Source organism: Prionailurus viverrinus, chromosome C2 (genome assembly GCF_022837055.1).
Source record: "Prionailurus viverrinus isolate Anna chromosome C2, UM_Priviv_1.0, whole genome shotgun sequence".
In the NCBI taxonomy this organism is placed as follows: Eukaryota; Metazoa; Chordata; class Mammalia; order Carnivora; family Felidae; genus Prionailurus; species Prionailurus viverrinus.
In genome coordinates this window covers 86,913,120-86,935,726 of record NC_062569.1, presented here as the reverse complement: position 1 = coordinate 86,935,726, position 22,607 = coordinate 86,913,120, and the positions used below count along the sequence as shown (strand labels likewise).

General features: G+C 47.7%; 1 protein-coding gene across 2 annotated transcripts in view; it reads right to left on the bottom strand.

Moving 5' to 3' along the window:
- The window catches only part of MELTF (melanotransferrin), a 48,612-nt gene extending 40,665 nt beyond the window's left edge, over nt 1-7,947 (bottom strand). For both annotated transcript variants that reach the window (XR_007155434.1, XM_047873928.1), the window contains exons 1-5: nt 7,748-7,947; nt 5,764-5,918; nt 4,279-4,378; nt 3,300-3,482; nt 908-1,064 (exon numbers count right to left, since the gene is read on the bottom strand). Coding sequence is in view for 1 of the 2 variants with exons in the window: in XM_047873928.1 (XP_047729884.1) it covers nt 908-1,064; nt 3,300-3,482; nt 4,279-4,378; nt 5,764-5,918; nt 7,748-7,796 (644 nt within the window). In the remaining variant the exon portion in view is untranslated. The remainder of the gene's footprint in view (nt 1-907; nt 1,065-3,299; nt 3,483-4,278; nt 4,379-5,763; nt 5,919-7,747) is intronic.
- Nucleotides 7,948-22,607: the final 14,660 nt, after the last annotated feature.

The following is a 22,607-nucleotide window of genomic DNA, read 5'->3' as shown; positions in this document are numbered from 1 at the left end:
TCAATGCTCAGGGTGTTTTGAAGATGACTCTGCCCTGAGGCAGGGGATTAGGTAAGACCTTCTCATGCCACACCAAAAACCCCTGAGTGGAAGGGACCAGGACTTTTATGTATCCTTTATACGTCACTGCCCAGTGAGGGAGGCAGGCCAGGCCCTACTGGGCAAAGGGCTGCCTGGGTCCCCACAGCCAGCAGAGAAGCAGGGTCCAGGCCGGGGGAATACCAGGAGAGCGGGGCGGGCCAAAGGCTCTGGCTTCGAGGACTGAGGACTGTTTTTCTCTCTGTGCCCCAAACTGCATTTCCCCAGATCCCACCCGGGGGCGTGGGGCACCAGCAGGCTCCCTGCTTCCGGGTGGAAACACTGAGGCCGAGGCAGTTAGAGGGGTTCAGGAGGCTTCCACTGCCGGCCCTGCTGAGCATGTTTCCTCAGCTGTGGACAGACGTAGCTATGCCACATGCTGTTAGAGACTCTCTTTGGGCTCCAAGGAGAGCGCATCCAAAGTACCAGCCCTAATCAGGTGCGGAGCTGAGGCCAGTTCCGACTGTCAGGACTTCCAGGGTTCCCGCCACACTTTCCCACTCCTGTCACCCTCCCTGTGAGTCTGAGACACCAGAAAGGGGACACAAAAGTGGCAAAAGGCTGTTTTTGTCATTTTCTACTCTCTAGGCCCTCAACTCTCTAAATACACCAAACATGTTGATTTTGTGAGCAAATCTAGTCCGGCATATTCCAGGTTGATGTTTTTAAACTAACCAGGCACATGAACTATATAAAGGGTGCTTTGAAGAGATGCAGCCAACACTGCCCCACCCTTGGGACCTCTCAGTGCGGCTATTTACCACCCGCTCTGTGGCCTCAAGGCCTCATCCCTGACTCAGCGCCCCCCACCCCTGCCCTCTCCTCTCACCTGAAGGCTCCACTGTAGTCGTAGTATCTCTCCAGGGAGCTCTTGTCACACACCCCCTCCCCAGCAGTGTTGCCCCTGCACAGGCGACAGAGGGACTCTGAGTAGCTGGTCTCTCCTGCCCCGGGGACACAGCTGCCCCCAAAATAGTCGCTGACAGCTGTGGGAAGGAGGCAGAGGGAGGTCAGTTAGCCACACGGGGTCAGACCCCTGGGCCAGGGCCCCCAGGGAGGGCTCACTCTCCTCAGGCTGCAGTTAGGGCGGGCTGGGCTCCTCAGGGACTCGCTGGACCCTCCAAGCTTCTGTCCAAGAAAAACTGGGGAGCTGGACTGGGTCAGTGACTCCCAAACTGGGGCCACAAAAGCAGCAAGGGGTGTTGGGAGTGAATTTCACTATTTTAAAAACAGTTCTGGGGGATAAAACATTTATCTCCACTTGCCCGCAAAGGGCAACTGTCAAATAACTACTGTCCTCACTGTGGGTTTCACTTCAAATCAGTTACGTGTCATCAATGAAAGCGGGGAAAGAAAGAAGTTATTACATAACGATTACAATTAATTTCATAGACGACGCTTTCGAAAACACAGGAAGGGGCAGGGAAACGGTGAAGTGGTCAGGATTGGCATGGTTTTGGGGCCGCCGCCAGCACTGAGGCCCAGTGTCCACCCTTTCGGCAAATATTTATCCTGTGCTAAGGTCACCTTAGTGCCACATAGGGTGAGCAGGAGGCTGGCTCATCACCCAGCTGGACCACACTCTTCCAGGGTGGGCTCCCTTTCCTGGTCTGCTTTTTGCCTCCTCCCAGAGGAACAGAAATTTAATAAATGTGCCAACTGAAAGACAGGCCACCCATATCTGGCCACCATCCGAGGGGACAGGGCTTCCAAGCTCTTGCAGGTTGTGCTGGTTTACACAGTGGTTGGGTTGTATGGGGGCAGTGAATGCATGTGTATGCGTGCATGTGTGTGTATGGGTTTGTGCATATGTGGGTGTGGCCCATGCGGGTGTGCATGTGTGCGTGTCTGTGTGTGCATGTGTATGCGTATACGATAGCAAGGTGCCCCCGAGAGGTATAGGAGTTGAGCTCATGTAGCAACAGCTCTGTGCAGTGAGGATATACCCTGTGCTACGTACTGTGCAAAGTCGTTGTGTGAATTATCTCAGCTCTTCCAACATCACAGCCTTGTAGTGCTAATTTTCCTGTGTTACAGATGAGGAAACTGAAGCTCAATGAGGGAGACTAGGCTGAGCCAGGGTTTAAATGTACATCTATCTGACAGCAAAGTCTGGGCTTTAAAAGACCATTATGCTCAACCACTGGTTGAGTGTCTGACTTCGGCTCAAGTCATAATCTCGCGGTTCATGAGAGTTCGAGCTCCGCGTCGGGCTCTGTGCTGACAGCTCAGAGCCTGGAGCCTGCTTCGGATTCTGTGTCTCCCTCTCTCTCTGCCCCTCCCCTGCTCATGCTCGCTCTCTCTCTCTCTCTCTCTCTCTCTCTCTCTCTCTCAGAAATAAATAAACATTAAAAAAAAAAAAGACGATTATGCTCTCCCACCTGCCCCCACCGACAGGGGCTGGTCACCCGTGGAACAAACCAGGAGGTAGCACACTCATGGATAAACTCTACTGGGGGTGCTGTGACCCCAGGAGGGCAGTTTAAGAATGTGGTTGTCATGTGTCAGGGGCCACTTCACTGTACTATGCCTGCCGTGGAGAGACTGGTGGCCAGGAAAAGAAACCCCAAGCAGGAGAAGCACAACTTCTACCTGAGTGCTCTCAGTCAGGCACTCAGCGCTTCAGCTCACTCCCTTGGCATGTATTATTCTCAACAACCCCTCTCAGATCACTCTCACCTCCCTTCCATGGGACACATTCTATTTGCAGGACAGCCCTATTCTTACTAGAAATGAATCAACTGGGGTCACCCACTTGTGAGCTTTCTGGGTATAAGCCAGCAGCTTGTCTGGGCCCCCCAAAAATAGTTTCTCATCTGTAATGATGAGGACCCGTCTCTGGAAGTAGGAACCTACACAGGTCTACCAGGTGAGAGCTGCTCCCTGAGCATCACTGCCTCCCAAACACGGGTGAGACCTCGTGCTCAGGGGTGTCCTAGGGTACTGTGATGAGTGAGCCAGAGTCAAGTGCCCTGGAGGGCCGATCAACCAGAACTTAAACGGTAGCAACAGCAGGCTGGCCAGCACTAAAGAGAGGGCCAGCACCAAGTAGGTGTCCGGAAGGCCCTGGAGGAGGTGCGATGGGGCTGCTCCTTAGTTAAAGGAAGCTGCGGACGAAGGTGAGCCTGAGGGCGGTCACCTGTGAGGGAAAGGCAGCGCAGCGGCCAGTGGGGAGACCCAGCGCTCCTGCAGGAGAAGCATGCCTGGCCCAAAGCCCTTACCTTTGAGCAGGTCACAGCCCATCACGGAGAGGCGGCCGCTTTCCACCAGGTAGCCCATGGGCACGTTCCAGCCCACCGTCCTGTTGATGCCCGTGTGACAGGACTTCATGCCTTTCAGGGTGTCGATGGTCACATTGGAGCTCCTCTTGACCACAGCTACGGCGTAATAGGAGGTACCAACCTCTAGAAGGAGAGACAGGAGAGGAGTGAGGGTGGCAGGGAAGAAGCCACCAGAGAGGCTGGAACCCTGCCTGGGAAGGCTGTGGGAGATGGGTGTGTGTGTGTGTGTGTGTGTGTGTGTGTGTGTGCGCGCGCACCACGTATTCTGAGTTAGACACAGATCTGGTGCAAGGTGCAGGGACTGGGGCAGAGGCTTTCACATCTCCAAGCCCTTACCATGTGTCAAGTGCACACCATGAGTCAAGGCTGACTCGTTTCACTTGTGTGACAGGACAGGGGTTACTCCCCCCATTTTACAGTCAAGAAAGGAAGGTTGTTCAAGGCCACAGAGGACCATAGGAAGGGGCGGGACTGGGATTTGATCTTGGTCGGCTGAGCTCTGCAGGTCCTAGGCAATACCTCTGGCCAGCCCCTATCCCCACTTTGTGCCGTTTCTGACACAGGGTCACTGAAGTGCTCGGGCGCTGGGCATTACGAAGTCTCCTTCACCCAGTCAGTTGTGCCTAACACTATAGCAGACATGGGGCAGCCCCTCGGTAAGGGCTTGTGGGTGCAAGTTCTAGGCTGGCTGGGCTCCCCACAGGGAAGAACAGACTTAAACTGGCCCTCTATGTCTGTGGCGCCCCCGCTCTAAGGGGGGGTGGCAAGAGAGACTTAGGGGAGTCTCTGTGGGTTGGTCTGGCCTGGACACCAGGACTGTTCTGGGGACAGGGCTACTGACCAGCTCGAGGGCCAAACCCGCTGCAGAGTGACATCCTCTGTCCTTTGGCCCGCCCCTCTTCCCACTCAGCCCTCTGACCTTGATCATATACTTCGCCCACCACGGGCTTCAGGCCATGCTCCTTCCCTGCTTCATAAATGGCTCCTCCATCCAGGGTGATGGCATCAGCCTTCTGGGCCTGCTGGGAACATGTGGGTCAGCCCAGCCCAGCCACCCCGGCCCATTCGACGAGGAGTTCACAGACACCCGCTAGTCTGCCTAGGGCCCCTTGAAAAGCCATGGAGGTCCACACTCGTCCTCTTTGTCTGGCCCAGGAACCCTGTCCTGGCTCAGCCTTGCAGCCACCAGGGTATAGCGGGCTCACGCTTTACCAGGTCCTAGGTGACAGCTCTCCTAGGCCAAGGGTTTGCCTTTTCTAATTATGTATTTAAAAAATATTAATTTTCAGGGCACCTGGGTGGCTCAGTGGGTTAAGCGTCTGACTCTTGATCTCTGCTCGGGTCATAATCTCATGGTTTGTGTGTTTAAGCCCCGCACTGGGCTCTGCGCTGATGGTGCGGAGCCTTCTTGGGATTCTGTCTCTCCTTCTCTCTGCCCCTCCCCTGCTTGTGTGCTCTCACTCTCTTTCTCTCTCCCTCTCTCAAAATAAATAAATGAACTTAAAAAAATCAGATAGTACAAAATGGTATGTAGTACAAAGTGAGCCTCCCTCATTTTCCTGCCTCTCAGACCTCCGCCTCCACTGTTAACCTGTTTTTCAGATTTTCTAAGATGCAGACTGAATCCCACAAATTCCCGCTTCATTTTTTCCCTTTTTTATTTCAAAACACAAATGGCAGTATACCTATCAGTGTCATGGGGTCCATGATAAAACTGTAGTTCAGTATAATCGCTTTCCTCCCAGTGGAGCCTGACCGAAGCCCCTGGCCCATGTGGTACTATATGATTGGATTAGCTTTGGGGAGAAATCAAGTGCTGAGCTGAAATGAAATCCCAGGTTCCCTTGTGCCTGTCCAGAAAGCTTCCCTCCAGGCACTGTCCTTCCACTGAAGTCCTGCCTCTGAGTGTCAGTGCCAGCTGAGCAGATCCGCCCCTCAGCACTTCTTTCCCACCCCCATTCACCCACCTAGGACTGCTGGTCTTCATTCCTCCTTCCTGAGAAAGTGCACAAGCCCCATTCGGGAAAGCTTCATGACGGCCTAACTACCATGGGCCACTGAGGGGGCTGCTGTCTGGGCGTGCCTTGGTGGGGGTGGGTAGTGTCCCTACTCTAGCAGGGGCCTTGTGGAAGGAAAACTCTGCCTCTTAGATATCTTTCCCTACTGGCGCCCACGGAGCAGGGGCCCTCTCTGTGGCCTCCCAGTGGCTGGCCTGGGCCCTGGTGGGAAACAAGCCGGCCCTTGTTGCCTGGGAAACTCAGGAGATCCTAATGCCCGGCCGGCCCGGCCGGCAGGGAGGAAATCGGCACCTTTCTCTGTGAATGACGCTGTTGTGTACTCCCCCGTGAGTCAGAGCCCTCCCGTCTGGCAGGGTGTGGTAGTGGAGTGAGGGGGCAGGGCTCACCGTGATGAGCTGGATGCAGTGGTCGGCTGAGGTGCCCTGGACACACAGGAGGGATGGTCGGATACCGGCTTCCTGGAAGGCTTTGCTCATGTCGCTGCATTTCTGCTGCTCCGGGTCTGAGGTGGTGCACCACCGCACCTCCATGCCGCCGAGCGCTGGGGGCAGGGGACAGTGAGGTCCAGCTCCCCTGGCATCCCCAGCCCAAGCAGGCTGGCTCCAGCAGCTGTGTGTAACCCCACGAGCCTGTGTAGCCAGTGCTCTACTGCGGCCCTGCCCTCCCGCTGGGAGGGACCGAGGCAAAAAGTGTCACAGACTGCACGCATATTCCTGCACTTGGGGCAGCTCAGAGCCTGGCACTTTACAGAGGCCAGGGAACGTCTCCAGGGGTAGTGCTGGGCTACCCCCGAACCTGCTTAGCCTGGTGGCTGGAAAGAGCACTGGCTGGGGAGTCGCGGCTGGCTCCGTGACTGGGCAAGTTCCTGCCTAGTCTTGGGGCCTCTGTGTCCTCCAACAAGAGGGTGATGGACCAGGTTCTCTCACTCAGGATCCCTACGCCCTCCTCAGGAGCCGGGAATTGAGACTGGGAAGTGGTTACGGCTGCCCTTGAGGAGACTTGCATCCTCTCGGAGTATCTGTGATTACATCCATTGCAAACCCACCCTCAGGGTCACAGTGCCAAGGGGAAGCTGAGGAACCAGCAGGTGGAGTTCACGTTTCCGCTCCTGGAGAAGGAGCTAGTGACTTCAGGCAACTTATTTTCACCTCTCTGAGCTTGCTCTGTCATCAGAGAGTGCAGATGAGAAAAGCCACCTTCTACGCTGTAAGTAAACCTATGTAGAGAGCCAGGACACATAGCTCTTTCGTGGACTTTTGCTTAGACCCCTCCTCCTGGTGGGGAGCCTCCTGGGTCCCGAGGTCTGACCGGGTCAGGGTCCCAGAAAGCATCCAGCCTGGGGGCCCCAGCAGAAGTGGGGCCAGATGTCCTTGCAGTCGATGGCTTGGAAGACCTGAGTTCCTCCACCACTCACCCTGTCCAGCTTTGGATCCAGTTCCCCACCCCCAGGAACCAGGTCATTCTCTCCTGGCAGCCTGTCCTTCCCATCCCCACTCCAAGGGTCAAGACTGCAGGGTCCTCCACAGCCTTCCTTTTGCAACCCAGCTCCTGGTGGCATCCTGGAATGTGAAACTGCGTCCCCCCTCTCCAGAGCCCCAAGACTGCACCTTGGTAGTCCCGACAACCGTAGAGTTGGGACCCGGGTAGCGGGTCCAGATTTTGTATTGGTGAGGTCACAGGGTGAACCCATCCTGTGTCCGCCCGTCCCTGCCAGCAGCTCCCCGATGCCCAGACTCACGCCTCACTGCCCTGGGCCCTGACTTCCTTGGGAGAGGGCGGTGCAGACGCGAGGAGACCCGACAGCGCCCCCTCCTCCTCGCTGCACCTCGCAGGGCGCCCTAGGGTGCTCGTAGCTTCTGGGCACACACGCTCCCGGCTCGGGTCGTATCTCACGTCTCACTACCGGTCCCTTAGAATCTCCTCCCGCTTCCCTCCCGGGCTCGGGAGAGGCAGAGTCGCTCCGGGCCCCCAAACCCTCTTCGGGCTTCCACGCCTACCAAGAGCGTTCACCCTCCCAGCTGTCCCCCCGACCCTCCAAGACGCTCCCCTCCACGCCTCTGGCCGCCCCTCTCCTGGGCAGGTCAGCAGGCCCGTTTTTCCAAGGCCCAGCTCAATGCCGTTTCCCCCAAGAAGCCCTCCGGACGTCCCAGTCGGCCGGGGTCAGTGTTAGTACCCCCCCCCCCCCCCAACCCCCGGCGTCTTCAGCTGCACTTGGCGCCTTCCTACGCCTCCCCTCTTTCCCGGGAGATAAGGACTCAGAGCACACTTCCTAGCTGCGTGGGACCCTGGTCCGGGGCTGGAGAACTGCAGGACCCCCGCCCCAGCTCCTACTTCCGCTCCTGCTCCCGAGACCGGGCCGTCGGGCCTCACCTGTGCGCAGAGCGAGGAGGATCCACAGAGCGACGCTCGGGCCCCGCATGGCGCGGTCTAGAGCTAGCTGGGGCCGGGTTGGGTGTCGGTGCGTCTAACTCTGGGTCCGAGTAGGTCAGCAGTTGCTGGAACTTTTCGCCTCCTTCCTCCCTGGCACTGGCCTGCAGCTACTTAAATGCGGCCAGGGTGTTTCTCGGCGGTGTCCACGCCCCTAGGGCGCACCCTCCCGCCCCAGACTGGACACCTGGGCTAACCAGGCTGGCCTTGGCCTTCTCTCTGGCGCCCCCTGCCGGAACCTCAGGCGGCGTGGGGGACCCAGTCTAACCGCCGACTCCTAGATGCTCCCAGCTTCTGAGCACACACGCTTACTTGTCCCTGAGAGTCATGTATCTGTTGTCTGGGACCTGATTCCCCCAGCTAACACGCTGTTCTAGAGTTGTGTCCCCTCAACTCTCTGCCCCACATTCCAGAGCATTCACCCCTCCCCTTGTTCTAGAAACACCCTAAATATCATGTTCAACTGAAGAGGGAAAAGCTCAGATTTGGAAGGAAGAAGTCAGAAACCTGGAGTCTGAGCTGCAAGGAAGCTGAAAGGCCATTGAATTCATTCACCAGCCTCTCTTCAAGTACATGTTTGCACAAAGGATCTGGGGATACAGAGATGAACCCAGGTAGATGTGGTCCTGCCTGGGGGAGGGGCTGTGAGGGTGGGGGATTATCTGTCCTTGGGCCTAGACTGAGGAAGTGACTTTGCCCTGTGTTCACACATTTAGTCAGTGATGGAGCTAGAACTAGAACCCAGGTCCCTGGCAGAGCTTGGCTCCTTCCATCATGGTTTCAAACATGGGAAGAAGACTAAAAATGGGGAGGAGGACGAAGCAGAAAATTACAGAGGGGGACATGAAAGGAGAGAGAGAGAGAAGAAGGTGAGGGAGGAAAAGCTGGGTTGTCTATTTTTCTAGGCCACTGGGTCTCAAAGTGTGTCCCCAGACCAGCAGAATCAACACCATCTGGGAAGCTGTTAGATATACAAATTCACAGGCCTACCTCTGACCCACTAAATCAAAAACTCTGGGGGAAGGGCCAACAGTCTCTGATTTATTTATTTATTTATTTATTTATTTATTTATTTATTTATTTATTTTTAAGTAGGCTTCATACCTAGTGTGGAACCCAAAGCAGGGCTCGAACTTACAATCCTGAGATCAAGACAAGACCTGAGCACAGCAGTGAGGCACTTAACCAACTGAGCCACCCAGGTGCCCCAACAGTCTATGTTTTTGATTCTGGTGCACAGCTGAGTCTGAGAAGCACTGATCTAGGTGGACCGGAACTGCAGTTCCCCGCGTGTGTTGGGGATGTGGGGAGTGGACTGCAGAGATTGTTACTCAGTTATCTGCCTCCATTTCTGTCCTCATTTTTGTCATCGCCCTTTCATGAGTACCCAGGAATGAGAGCCTCCCTGTCTCGGGTAGAGGACACATGTAATAAGAACACTGAGTGAGAGACAAGGGATCCCTGGGTCTGAGTTTGACAGTCCTTGAACCTGCTATGCTCTGTGGGGGAAAGAATGGGCTACAAAGCTGTTTATCACACCCTGAGATGATCTGTGGCAATCACACAGGCTGCACTTCGGGAGACCTGAGTGCTACTCCTTCGTTATCACTGACTCACTGGGTGACCTTGGGCAAGTTTGTTCTCCTCTCTCTGGGTCTTAGTTTCTCCATATATAACACGTAGGTCATGGGGGCTCTGATGTGCCATTCTTCTTCCCCCAAAAGATGTCTGCTCTGGAGAATCAAAGGGGGACATGTGTGGTGGAGGCTGTTTTTCCATTCCCAGCTGGTTTCATCAGGAGAGGGAACCTCTTTCTAATTCACACAAACGGCCTAGGAGGTGGCCCTGGCAGTGGGACTATGCCTATCCTAAGAGAATAAAATAAATAGAAGGGTCCTTAGCAAGTCTCATTCTCCTGACCATGAGGATGAAAAGGCTCATTTTGTCATACTCCAAGCGCCGCCAGAAGGTACTGGCAGGATTTGTGCTCATTAAGTTATTCCTCTAGCAAAACTACAGGTGACACTGATGAGCTATAACCTGAGAACCTGGGGAGGCAATTTCGTGATGGGGTCCTTTTCCCTATCTCTGGGGAGTCATTCCCCAACTGTGACTTATCAGTGAACTTACTGTCTCTGGCCTCTAGAGGCTTCTATGTCGGGCCCATTTGCTTGGCCTTAGCATGGACATAGCTTTGGCCATGGACATTACACAGGTAGATACCTATATGTAATGGGGAACTGTGACTTGGCTTGAGCCTGGATCCTGCCATTGCTGGGGTACAGACATCCCTGGGTGTAGCAGAGGAATGGGTGGGATGCCATGAGAGAATAATGAGCCAGTAATTTAACCTGGAAACAGCTGTATAGAGTAGCAGAAATGCTGAGGACAGTGTGGTCCCTATTCTGGACACATACTGAGGAGAGGAAGAGGGTCTCTGAGCTTCCTTCTGGAAATAAGAACTGGCTTCACGAAGACTTCTATGAGAGGTTGGGATCCAGACAACACTGTTTTCGAATGTCCCCCCACCGCCCGACTCTAATCCATCATATAAAATACAAAGAGCTCCTCTCCACTCTGCCAATGATACAGCTCCAGCTCTCCAAGGATGCAGGGTGCCCCCCAAACATGGAGCTTGCTCGCCAGGGTACTGAGGCACCACAGTAGGCAATGGGATGGAACACGTTGAAGACAGTCTCTGGGGACTCAGAAAGAAGGCGAGGCCTTTAACAGGGGGTAGAGAATCTGTGTGGGCAGCTGTGGGCTAATGAGCCAGTAAAATATGGATGAACAATTCTTTTACCCAGAATCTTGGGGCAAATATTTTTTTTAAATCTCAACAAGCCATGATTTGTATTTTTCTGTTCCTATGAGCTGTAACGTCTTCGACTAAGAACAAGCCCCAACAATGCTTATTTAGGGGACACTTGGAAGGGCTGGTATGCACAGAAAATATGAGCAATTGTGAACATTTGGAGCAGTAAATGTGTTATCAAAGGGTATTACTCTTGACATTGTGATAAGGAAAAGAAAAGAGAAAATAGGCTGAGAGGGAAAGGTTAGGGCCTGAGGTCCCTGGTTGGAGACAAACACATATTTTGGAGCATTGATGGGAATGTCTGATCACAGCAAACTCCCTCTGGCATAAGGTTCCTCTTAAGAAGGTGATGGGCACCACCTACTCCCCCTTGGGTGCCCCTCAGGAATTTGACAATCAAAGTACCTAACTAAAATAAATAAACCATAAAACTTACGTTACACGAGGGGCAGTGTGACCATAGTCTCACACCTCACACAAGAGAGTCTAGCCAGTCAGAAATGGACAACCTAGAGTTATCCAGCCAGTCAGGGTAGAACCTGAGAAGGAACAAGTGAGAAGGGAAGAGGGAGGCTGACCGGAACCCTATAGAACAAAACCCTTTGCCTATAGTTGCGGGCATTCACTTTCGAACGTCCCCTCTCTGTAAAGAGAGCTTTTATACGATGCTTCCTTTCTGATCTTATACTCTGATAAACTTTAGCCCGCTGCTTATTTTGTGTCCACCTCTTCATTCTTCAAAGCAGCGAGACAACAAATCCCGGGTATTGAGGTAAAAGATCCTGCAACAACATCAGTCACCATGTACTTGCTGACTCGTTAATACATCTGAATTTGTATATTGAGATCAGTGATAGGTATATTGAACACGTTTTGTGAATACAAGCTTTTGTCTCTTTAAACGTATTTTCCCTATGAAGCTTCCCTTAGGGAGAGCCCCGTTCACTTGGGCTACACAATATTTTCTGCGTGTAAGCTTTTCAAAGGAAGATTCTGTGTTTGTTCTTCTTTGTGTTCATCACAGGGCCTTGAGCATGGGGAATGATTTCTATTGTGTTAGGATATTATTCATTGCTGTTCAAGTATCTTGTGCTGCTGAGGGGGAAGGACTGAGAAGAGCCACGGAATTTGGGGAGTAGGAGGTCCACAGACAGCTTTGTCCGAGCAGTTTCAGTGGCAGGGCAAGGGCCAAGGTTTGGCCAGGAGGCTGAGCAGCATGAGGGCAGGGTGTCCTGTCTACTGTCATTCCCAATGGCCAACATCCTGTCTAAAATACTGTAGGCATTCAACAAATCATTAGTATTTATTATAAATGGACGGAAAAATGGACAGTGTCCTTTTCAAGATATTTGGCTAAGAAAGGAAGAGGAGTGAGGTTGTTTCAAGGGGATTAGGAGTCCACGGAAAGTTTTTATAGGTTAGGAGAGATTTGATTATATAGTCAGAACACAAGTAGCCCATGCAGGCAGGAGACTAAACACACAGGAAAAGAGGGTTAATTGAAGAAGACGTAAGGAATAAGAACAGGAAGACAAACAGAGAGGGAAAGGGACAGTGTTTCTTCCTTGGAGATGGGAAAGAAGAGGGGTGGGAAAAACTCTGCATCAAACCTCCATTCAAATGTAAGCCCAGCATCCCCGAGCTTGGTTTATTATTTTAGTTATCAAGCCACGAAATGTTTTTTCCCCTGAAAACTTTCTTTGCAACCCAGAATTTAAAATGTAGAGAGGGGGGTGCCTGGATGGCTCAGTCAGTTAAGCATCACTCTTGATCTCAGCTCAGGGCTTGATCTTAGGGTTGTGAGTTCAAGCCCTGTGTTGGGCTCTTCCCTGGGAGTGGAGCCAACTAAAAATTAAATAGATAGATAGATGATAGATAGATAGATAGATAGAAAAATAAAATTGTAGAAGAGGATTAAAAGACTGAGATTGGGGCACTTGGCTGGCTCAGCCAATTAAGCGTCTGACTCTTGGTTTCAGCTCAGGTCATGATCTCACAGTTCATGAGTTCAAGCCCTGCATCAGGCTCTGTGGTGGCAGTGCAGAGCCTGCTTGGAATTCTCTCTCTCTCTCTGCCCCTCCCCCACTCACACCGTATCTTCCTCTCTCAGACAAATAAATAAAAAAAATAAAGCTCTGAGATTAACTGTGCAGATAAGTTTTAAAGCTATTAATAAATCTCCATCTACACCAAAACCCATAAAATACCTAGGAATACACCTAACCAAAGAGGTGAAAAATCTATACACTAAAAACTATAGAAAGCTTATGAAAGAAATTGAAGAAGACACAAAAAAAAAAAATGGAAAAAATATTCCATGGTCCTGGATTGGAAGAACAAATGTTGTTAAAATGTTGATACTACCCAAAGCAATCTACATAATTGATGCAATCCCTATCAAAGTAACACCCGTATTCTTCACAGAGCTAGAACAAACAATCCTAAAATTTGTGTGGAACCAGAAAAGACTCCAAATAGCTAAAGCAATCCTGAAAAAAACAAAGCTGGAGGCATCACAATCCGGACTTCAAGATGCATTACAAAGCTGTGATCATCAAGACAGTATGGTTCTGGAACAAAAACAGACACTTAGATCAATGGAACAGAATACAGAACCCAGAAATGGACCCACAAACATATGGCCAACTAATCTTTGACAAAGCAGGAAAGAATATCCAATGGAATAAAGACAGTCTCTTCAGCAAGTGGTGCTGGGAAAACTGGACAGCGACATGCTAAACAATGAACCTGGACCGCTTTCTTACACACAAAAACAAACTCAAAATGGATGAAAGACTAAAACATATGGCAGGAAGCCATCAAAATCTTAGAGGAGAAAGCAGGCAAAAACCTCTTTGTGGCCACAGAAACTTCTTACTCGACATGTCTCTGGAGGCAAGGGAAACAAAAGCAAAAATGAACTATTGGTACTTCAAGATAAAAACTTCCGTGCGTTGAAGGAAGCAGTCAGTAAACTAAAAGGCAACCAACAGAATGGGAGAAGATATTTGCAAGTGACATATCAGATAAAGGGTTAGTATCCAAAATCTATAAAGAACTTATCAGACTCAACACCCAAAACACAAAAACTCCAGTGAATAAATGGGCAAAAGACATGAATAGACACTTCTCCAAAGAAAACATCCAGATGGCCAACCAACACATGAAAAGATGCTCAACATCACTCATCATCAGGGAAATACAAATCCAAACCACAGTGAGATATCACCTCACACCAGTCAGAATGACTAACATTAACAACTCAGGCAACAACAGATGTTGGCGAGGATGCAGAGAAAGAGGATCCCTTTTGTGCTGCTGGTGGGAATGCAAACCGGTGCAGCCACTCTGGAAAACAGTATGGAGGTTCCTCAAAAAGGTAAAAATAGAACTACCCTATGACCTAGCAATTGTACTACTAGGTATCTATCCAAGGGATACAGATGTGCTGTTTCGAAGGGGCACATGCACCCCCATGTTTATAGCAGCACTATCAACAATAGCCACATTATAGAAAGAGCCTAAATGTCCATCTACAGGTAAATGGATAAAGAAGATGTGGTACACACACACACACACACACACACCATGGAATATTACTTGGCAGTCAAAAAGAATGAAATCTTGCCATTTGCAACAACGCGGATGGAACTGGAGGGTATTTATGCTAAGCGAAATTAGTCAGTCACAGAAAGACAAATATCATATGACTTCACTCATATGTAGAATTTAAGATACAAAACAGATGAACATAAGGGAAGGGAAGTAAAAATAATATAAAAACAAGGAGGGGGACAAAACATAAGAGACTCAAATACAGAGAAGAAACTGAGGGTTGCTGGAGGGGTTGTGGGTGTGGGAATGGGCTAAATGGGTAAGGGGCATTGAGGAAGATACTTGTAGGGGTGAGCACTGGGTTTTATACATAGGGGATGAGTCACTGGAATCTACTCCTGAAATCATTATTGCACTATGTACTAACTAACTTGGATGAAAAATTAAAAATAAATTTTAAAAAATAAATCTCCATCTGTTTCATTTAATATAAGATTTAATGAGTGGAGGTATGCCTGGGTGGCTTAGTCACTTAAGCGTCCAACTTGGGCTCAGGTCATGATCTCACAGTTCCTGAGTTCGAGCCCTGCATCAGGCTCTCTGTTGTCAGCATGGAGCCTGCTTGGGATCCCCCCACCCTTCTCTGCCCTTCCCCTGCTCTCTCGCTCTCTCTCTCAAAAAAAAATAAATAAACATTAAAAAAAAAGATTTAATGAATGGAAACCAGTATAAAAGGAGGTAAAGAGTAAAGAAGTAAAATCAAGGCTGCCTGGGTGGCTCAGTTGATTAAACATCTGACTTTGGCTCAGGTCATGATCTCGCGGTTTGTGAGTTGAAGCCCCACTGAAGCTCAGAACCTGGAGCCTGCTTCAGTTTCTGTGTCTCCCTCTCTCTCTGCCCCTCCCCTGTTCACTCTTTCAAAAAATAAACATTAAAAAAATTTTTTTTAAAAAGAAGTAAAATCAAGAGTACTATATTTGGCTCTGTCACTAAGACTTTCAGAGAAAGTATTCCTACCTCAGCTACTTCCAAGCAGGGTTTCAGATGATGAGTAGGGAAGGGGTTAGCAGTAGGCAAGGGTAGATAAGGGACCCTGGGGAGGCTGATTACAGCCATGATGGCTCCCCCTGGACCAGCCTCTGCCTTGGCTTCAAGGCTCACCAAAGTGGCTCTCAGATCCTCCTGACCCTCCTAATCCTTGAGGTGTCCACCGTGCCCTGAGCCCCAGCTGCATATGTGGGTGGGAGGCTATAGCTGCGGGACAGGTTCTGGAAAAAAAAAAAAAGGATAAATGCATCCCAGACCTGTGCATGCTACATGCCACGAATAGAGTCATCCAGTTCCTGATAAGGTCCCAATAAAAAGTCAGAGATAAAAATCCTTGGTGGCAACCCAGTCAGGACCCCTCTCACCCTCTCTTTCTATTTATTTTTTTTAATTATTATTATTTTTTTTTAGTTTTAATTTTTATTTTTGAGACAGAGAGAGGCAGAGCATGAACGGGGGAGGGGCAGAGAGAGAGGGAGACACAGAATCCGAAGCAGGCTCCAGGCTCCGGGCCATCAGCCCAGAGCCCGACTCGGGGCTCGAACTCACGGACCGTGAGATCGTGACCTGAGCTGAAGTCGGACGCTAAACCGACTGAGCCACCCAGGTGCCCCTCTCTCTCTCTTTTTAAATTCAAGTTAGTTAACATAGAGTGTAGTCTTGGCCTTAGGAGTAGAACCCAGTGATTCATCTCTTACATATGATACCCAGTGCTCATTCCAAGTGCCCTCCTTAATGTCCGTCGCCCATTTAGCCCATCTCCCCAACCACCTCCCCTCCAGCAGCCCTCAGTTTGTTCTCTGTATTTAAGAGTCTTTTACAGTTTGCCTCCCTCTCTGTTTTTATCTTATTTTCCCTTCCCTTCCCCTATGTTATCTGTTGTGTTTCTCAGATTCCACATTGATATCTGTCTTTCTCTGACTGACTTATTTTGCTTAGCCTAATACACTCTAGTTCCATCCATGTTGTTGTTGCAAATGGCAAGATTTCATTCTCTTTCATTGCCGAGTAGTACTCCATTGTATATATATAAACCACATCTTCTTTATCCATTCGCCAGTCGATGGGCATTTGGGCTCTTTCCATAGTTTGGCTATTGCCGATAGTATTGCTATAAACATTGGGGTGCATGTGCCCCTTCGAATCAGCAGTTTTGTATCCTTTGGATAAATACCTAGTAGTGTAATTGCTGGGTCATAGGGTAGCTCTGTTTTCAACTTTTTGAGGAACCTCCATATGTTTTCCAGAGTGGCTGTGCCCGTTTGCATTCCCACCAGCAGGGCAAAAGAGTTCCCCTTTCTCCACAACCTCGCCAACATCTGTTGTTGCCTGAGTTGTTAACGTTAGCCATTCTGACAGGTGGTATCTCATTGTGGTTTTGATTTGTATTTCTCTGATGTTGAGTGTTTTCCAAAGAAGACATCCACGTGGCTGACAGACGCATGAAAAGGGACCCCTCTCACTCTTGAGAGCTTTGTACTTTCTCGCTCAATAAACTCTATCGCTTTGCTCACTCTCTGCTGTCTGTGAGATTCATTCTCTGACTCTGTGAGACAAGGACCAGCGTCTCTCCCACCCACCTGTGACATGACTTATAATGAAAACATATGCACAAGGAAAAGAAAATTGATACAAAGAGAAAAATCACAAAGCATGTTTGGGAAGGAAGATGATTATACCACGGGCCAGAAAGGAAAGGACTATAATTAAATGAAAATTTTGGCTGATTTAGAGACTTGTAGTCAGACTGTTTTATCCACTCCTGTCCACTCCCCCATCCCAACTCAACCACTGTGCAGATGAAGCGGCTGCTAACACTTACACAGTGCTCTTTCCAGGTCATGATCATGAAAAGTCAAGCCATTGAAGACAGTCGTGCTGTATGAGGCTTGCAGGCTCCGGAGAGGTGGCAGAGCTGTGCCCTCTGATCAGCTGCCATGGGTATTTTACTGGGACAGAGGTACACAAGGAGAAGGAGATTAGGATAATCTGAGACAAACCATGTACCTAAAGAGGTGAAAAGAGCACAGGTTGAACATGCTGTTAGGTGGACTCAAAATATATACTGTAGGAATTCAGGCTTCGTGGGCTAGAACGACCGGGGAGTCTTCTGCAGGAGGAAGGATTTAGGGTGGGCCTTGAAGAAAGGTAGGGCTTTGATAAGGGCACTTGGGTGGGGAGGGCACAACAGTTAGCAAGGCAGCAATTTGCATGACCAACAGTGGCAGGACAAGACCTGCCCAGATGTGGCTTGGGAGGTACGGGGCAGTAGATGACTGACCACATACTATATTCCAGAACCGTACTATACGGGAAAGTTAGTTTGGATTTAGGACCCATGAAGGTCACTGAGGAGAGGAGAAACACAATCCAAGCTGCATTTTAGGAAAAGTCATCGGGTGATGGCTGGATCAGCAAGGGGAGAAATTAGAGGAGGCTAGAAGATGAATTAAGAGGCCACTGAAGTAACCCAGGCCTGGGGATGAGGGTGGGTTAAGGATTAGAGTGATGACAGTAGAAGTAATAGCAAGAAAAATATGACATTAAGGAAGAATCAGTAGTAGGTGGTGACCAAATATTTGGGGGAAGAGAAATGTCAAGGAGCATTAAGGTTAAAACGTGGCTGATGTAGAGAATATTCTATTAAGTACGTTACTAGCCATCAGGAGAAAAGTTAAAAGCTTCGTAGAGCTTTTTCCTAGTAAGAGTGAGGAATGTCAGATAAACTAGATCCAGACCGAACACTGAATTTTCATAGAGAAAGGGATCTATTAACAAGACATAGTTTTTCTCATCTTAAATACCACTAGGGAAGTGGATATTTTTGATCAAATGACTGTCACAAGATTTAGAAAACCTTTTTGTAGAGATTCATAGTGTGAAACATATGGGACTTTCGTCTTGTCTTTAGCCCTCCCATCTGTGAGGTGAATGAACCTAATTTTAGACATCCTAAAGAAAGATTACATCACTTGTTCTAATCTTTTCTTCTATCAGAAAATTCGCTATATCTTATTTTACATGCTAATTGTTTTGAGCACTGGCTTCTATATAGTTAAAAAAAAAAATAATTCTAGGGGCACCTGGGTGGTTCAATCTGTTGAGCATCTGACTCTTGATTTCGGCTCAGGTCATGATCCCAGGGTCATTGCATTGAGCCCTGCGTTGGGCTCCGCATGGAGCATGGAGCCTGCTTAAGATTCTTTCTCTCTCTCAGGTCGCCTGGGTGGCTCAGTTGGTTGAGCGTCCGGCTTCAGCTCAGGTCATGATCTCACAGTTTGTGAGTTCAAGCCCCACATCGGACTCTATGCTGACAGCTCAGAGCCTGGAGATTGCTTCGGATTCTGTGTCTCTGGCTCTCTCTGCCCCTACCCCACTTGTCCTCTTTCTCAAAAATAAATAAACATGAAAAAAAGAAGATTCTCTCTCTCTCTGAAAAAAAAATCATTCTACTATTTATTCAGTAGTTAAAATCATTCAGTGGTTAAAAACGGTCCAAATGACATTGGTCATTAACAGTTGACTAGCAGAAATAGGGATGAATATATACTCAGTTTGAATAGTTTCTTCCTATTTTGGGTAACACCAGATAGTTCCTAAGGTTTAGTTTAGTGCCAATTTAGAAGAAGGACCTAATGTTATTGTTGTTGTTGTTTGAAAACACACAAGAGAAATCAAGTCGTATCAGATATGAATGGAAAAGACTGACAAGGCCATTCATACTATCTGCATGCAATCAATGGAGGGGAAGGCAGCTCAGGGTCAAGGATTCCTGAGGAATGCTGCACTAGAATTGCCCTACTTAGCAATGAACAATTTCTGTTAATCACACAATATTAGTAATTTTTAAGATACAGAGAATTTACCACCTAAAGGGAGTTGGTAGTTATTAATTTAAAAAAACAAACTACAATCCTTTGGTGTTCAACAAACTAGATTTTCTTGAAAGAGGAGGACTGTCTCCACGGGCAGTTTTCTAAATTGTAAGGCTATTAGTCTCATGTTTAACACATGGCTATTTTCATTTGTTGCTCTGTTTTCTTCTCAGACTATTTTCTTTCATTTACTACTGTCCTCAACAGACTACACTTATCTCCCTTAGGACACCAGCAATGAGAATCTGGCACTGGTCATTGGCACATCCCGTGTTTGGACCATCTGAGTGTTATTCCTGGGAATCTGAAATTCTAAAAATTCAAAATTGCTTCTACTTGTAGTCTCCTACTCTAGGTATCATTTTATTCTGTAAACAGACTCTTGGGACATATCATTCTGCATTTAAAGTTTGTTTTATGATAAGCTCCTGTGCAACGGGCAAAATGTGTGGATGCTCACAGGAGAGAGGGAGGTGGTGGGGCGAGGGCCTGTCATGGCCGTCAGATCAGAAACCCATTCCTGGTTTGCTTCTTGCTCCTGCAGACCTGAAGTTGCAAAGAAGCACAAAAATACAGTGGCAAAAACTGAAAACAACCCAAAAGTCCTTCAGTGAAGGGATACACGAATTATACCTCTGCAAAATGAACTACTACTTAGCAACAACAAACTATTGATTCCTACAGCAACACGGATAAACCTGATGCATTTTGCAAAGTCAAAGAAGCCACACCCAAAATGCTACATGGGATATAGTCCCATTTATATGACATTCTGGGAAAGGCAAAACTATAGGCACTGAGAAATACCAGTGGTTGCAAGTTGGGGGTAGAAGTTTTGGGGGTAATGGGGTGGTTACATGATATGCATGGGTCAAAACTCACAGAATTGAACACCATAGAGAATTTTACTGTACATAAATGAAAAAAAAATATTTGTTAGGGTAGTGGCTTCCTTTGGAGTAGGAGCAGTGACTGGGAGGGAGATTGAGGGGGGTACCTGGAGTGGTCACGTTCTGTTTTTTGAGCTTCATGCAGATTGTTACGTGGGTAATGTTGGTTTGTAAACATTCAGTGAGGTTATGTGCTTATGATATTCATATATTCTACATATGTATACTTCAATAACAAGTAAACAAAAAAAGACACTGGGAGAGAATTCCAGCCTTCACTGCCTTCTAGTCTCCTTCCCCTCATCTTCCCCCACCAGTGTACTACTCTTGTATGTTGATAGAAACTGCTAGAAAAATTGTAGTGTTAAACTCTCCCTGGTCAGGTGTGCTACCTATTCCTAAAAGTTTCAAACTTCGGTTTACCTGACCACCAATTCTGTTCACAACGCTGTTTGGCAGACTAGAACTTTCTTTTTCTTTCTTTCTTTTTTTTTTTCTGGCATCTCTCAGGTAATCATATTTGGAGGAGAATAAAGAAAGAACTGGTAGTGGAAAGTCACTGAGAAAGTAATCACTGAGTAAGTAGTGACTATTCTAAGTCAAATTAAATAAGAGAAGATGTATCTTACCCATGTGATTTAAATAATCGTTTTTCAGGCCTGTTTCTAGACTCTCAATAATGAATGTTCTGTAAAACTGCTAGGGACTGTTGTGTCTAGTACCGTGCAGGTGTGAGAATGGCTTAGAAGATCTTGATGCCTTCCATGTTTATGGTTGAGGTAGGGCAGGCCAATCTCTGACATCTCTGGAGTAGGGACGCTTAGAAGAGATGAGTAAGCAGGATCATAGGGTACTGAAAAGTAAATAATTTCCTAACTGAAAGTCCATCAAAGAAAATTTCTCTATAGTTGATGAGGAATGGTGGACCATGTTATTCTCTGTTTTCTGCTACCAATCATAAACACACTCCAGAGCAAGGGAAGAATAGGTAGTGAGAGTCAAGCATCAGATGTTGTGATCAGTTTTTGTACACACTGCTTTACTTAACCTTTATAACAATCCTGCAAGGTAGTCATTCAAATCCCATTTAAAATATGGCAAAATGAAGGCTCAAGGTAATCTGTACAAGGTGAGTTGCAACAATTCCAGGCTTCTGATTCTAGAGGAAAAGGGAATTAACTTTTAGAATGTACTATGTGCTAGCCTCCCTTATTTATAATCTTATTCTCAAAATGTTTCCACTTTACAGAGAAGTAAACAGAAAGAGGGATGGCATGATTTGCCCATGGTTAGTTACATAACCAGTGAGTGGCCAAGCTGGTATTCAAATCAAGCTCTGATTTCCACAAATCAGAGCCTTCAAATCAAGGCTCTGATTCCACAGCCTACATTCTTCACATTGTAGTATTCCACAGCCAAAGCCAACGAGAGCTGTACTGTGCAATTCTGGAGGCAGATAAATGGAGTCTTTAACATTGGACTAAAACACCAGATAATCTAAACTGAGGTCAGAGAAGTGACATTCGTGTTCTTCCCTGATGGCTTTCAAATTCAAACTTCTCAATAAAATCTCTTAAGTTTATTGATATTTACTTTCTTTTAGTCAGTAACTCAAACCTTGAGGGACTGAATAACCCACTGAATTCAGCTTAGAGCACAGAAGACAAGGAACTGGATGGTAGACAAACCAACTGTTCAAGGAACCAGGAATCAAACGTTCTAATGTTCCTCAACTGTAGTGTAACTTTGGTTAAAACATGAGGATCTCTGGGCTTGTTTTACCATATGTAAATTAAGAGTATTCAAGATAGAATTTTGGAAGGTAAGTTGTTGACTCTGATACTTTAGAAAACAAACTTTTCTTATGAGTAAAGCCCCCAAATTGCCATCTTTGGAATTTCAATAGTAAATAGTGGGTTATCAGGTATTTGTAAGAATCTGTTCCGCAAGCTTGCTTCCATCATTTTTTGAAGACCCTTGGGAAGATGTGGAACAAAAAAGCAACCAGAAATGTGTAGTCACGTTTAAGAGGCACTTTTATTTTTGCCAACTTAAAAATATTAAGAAGCATATTAAAAAATACGAATATCTCATAAAACATTTGAAATACTGTTATTCCCTGTGTATTGTGGACTTTTTTTTTTTCTTCTAATGAATACCGTTCCATTTTTGGTTCTAAAGAAGTTTTTTGTAGGTCACTGTGACAGTGCTAGGCTGACTTCTTTCTCAGAAACAGTCATTTCAGCTGTGATAGGAATGACTTGTTCCATGGGTCTGTCCTTACTTATTGTGTGATTCTGGGCAAGGGCCTTCATCTAAGTCTGTCTCTGTAAAGGGGCACTAAAATAACACAATTTGAGTCACAGTGCCTTACACAGTAGGGGCTGAAAAACAAGGTAGATTAGAAAGAACTTGGGGCAGAAAGACTTGGATACAAACACCAAGCACTGCTGCTTACTAGCTTGTCACTTGGGCAAGTGATTTCACAGAGGGGCTAGTAACTCTTAAATTCTTACCTTTTAAAATTAAATGATAATATACTAAAGTGGCTATTACACAGTAGTACTAAGCAATTAGTACTTTTATTAATAATTCTATACAATCTAGAAAGTTGCACA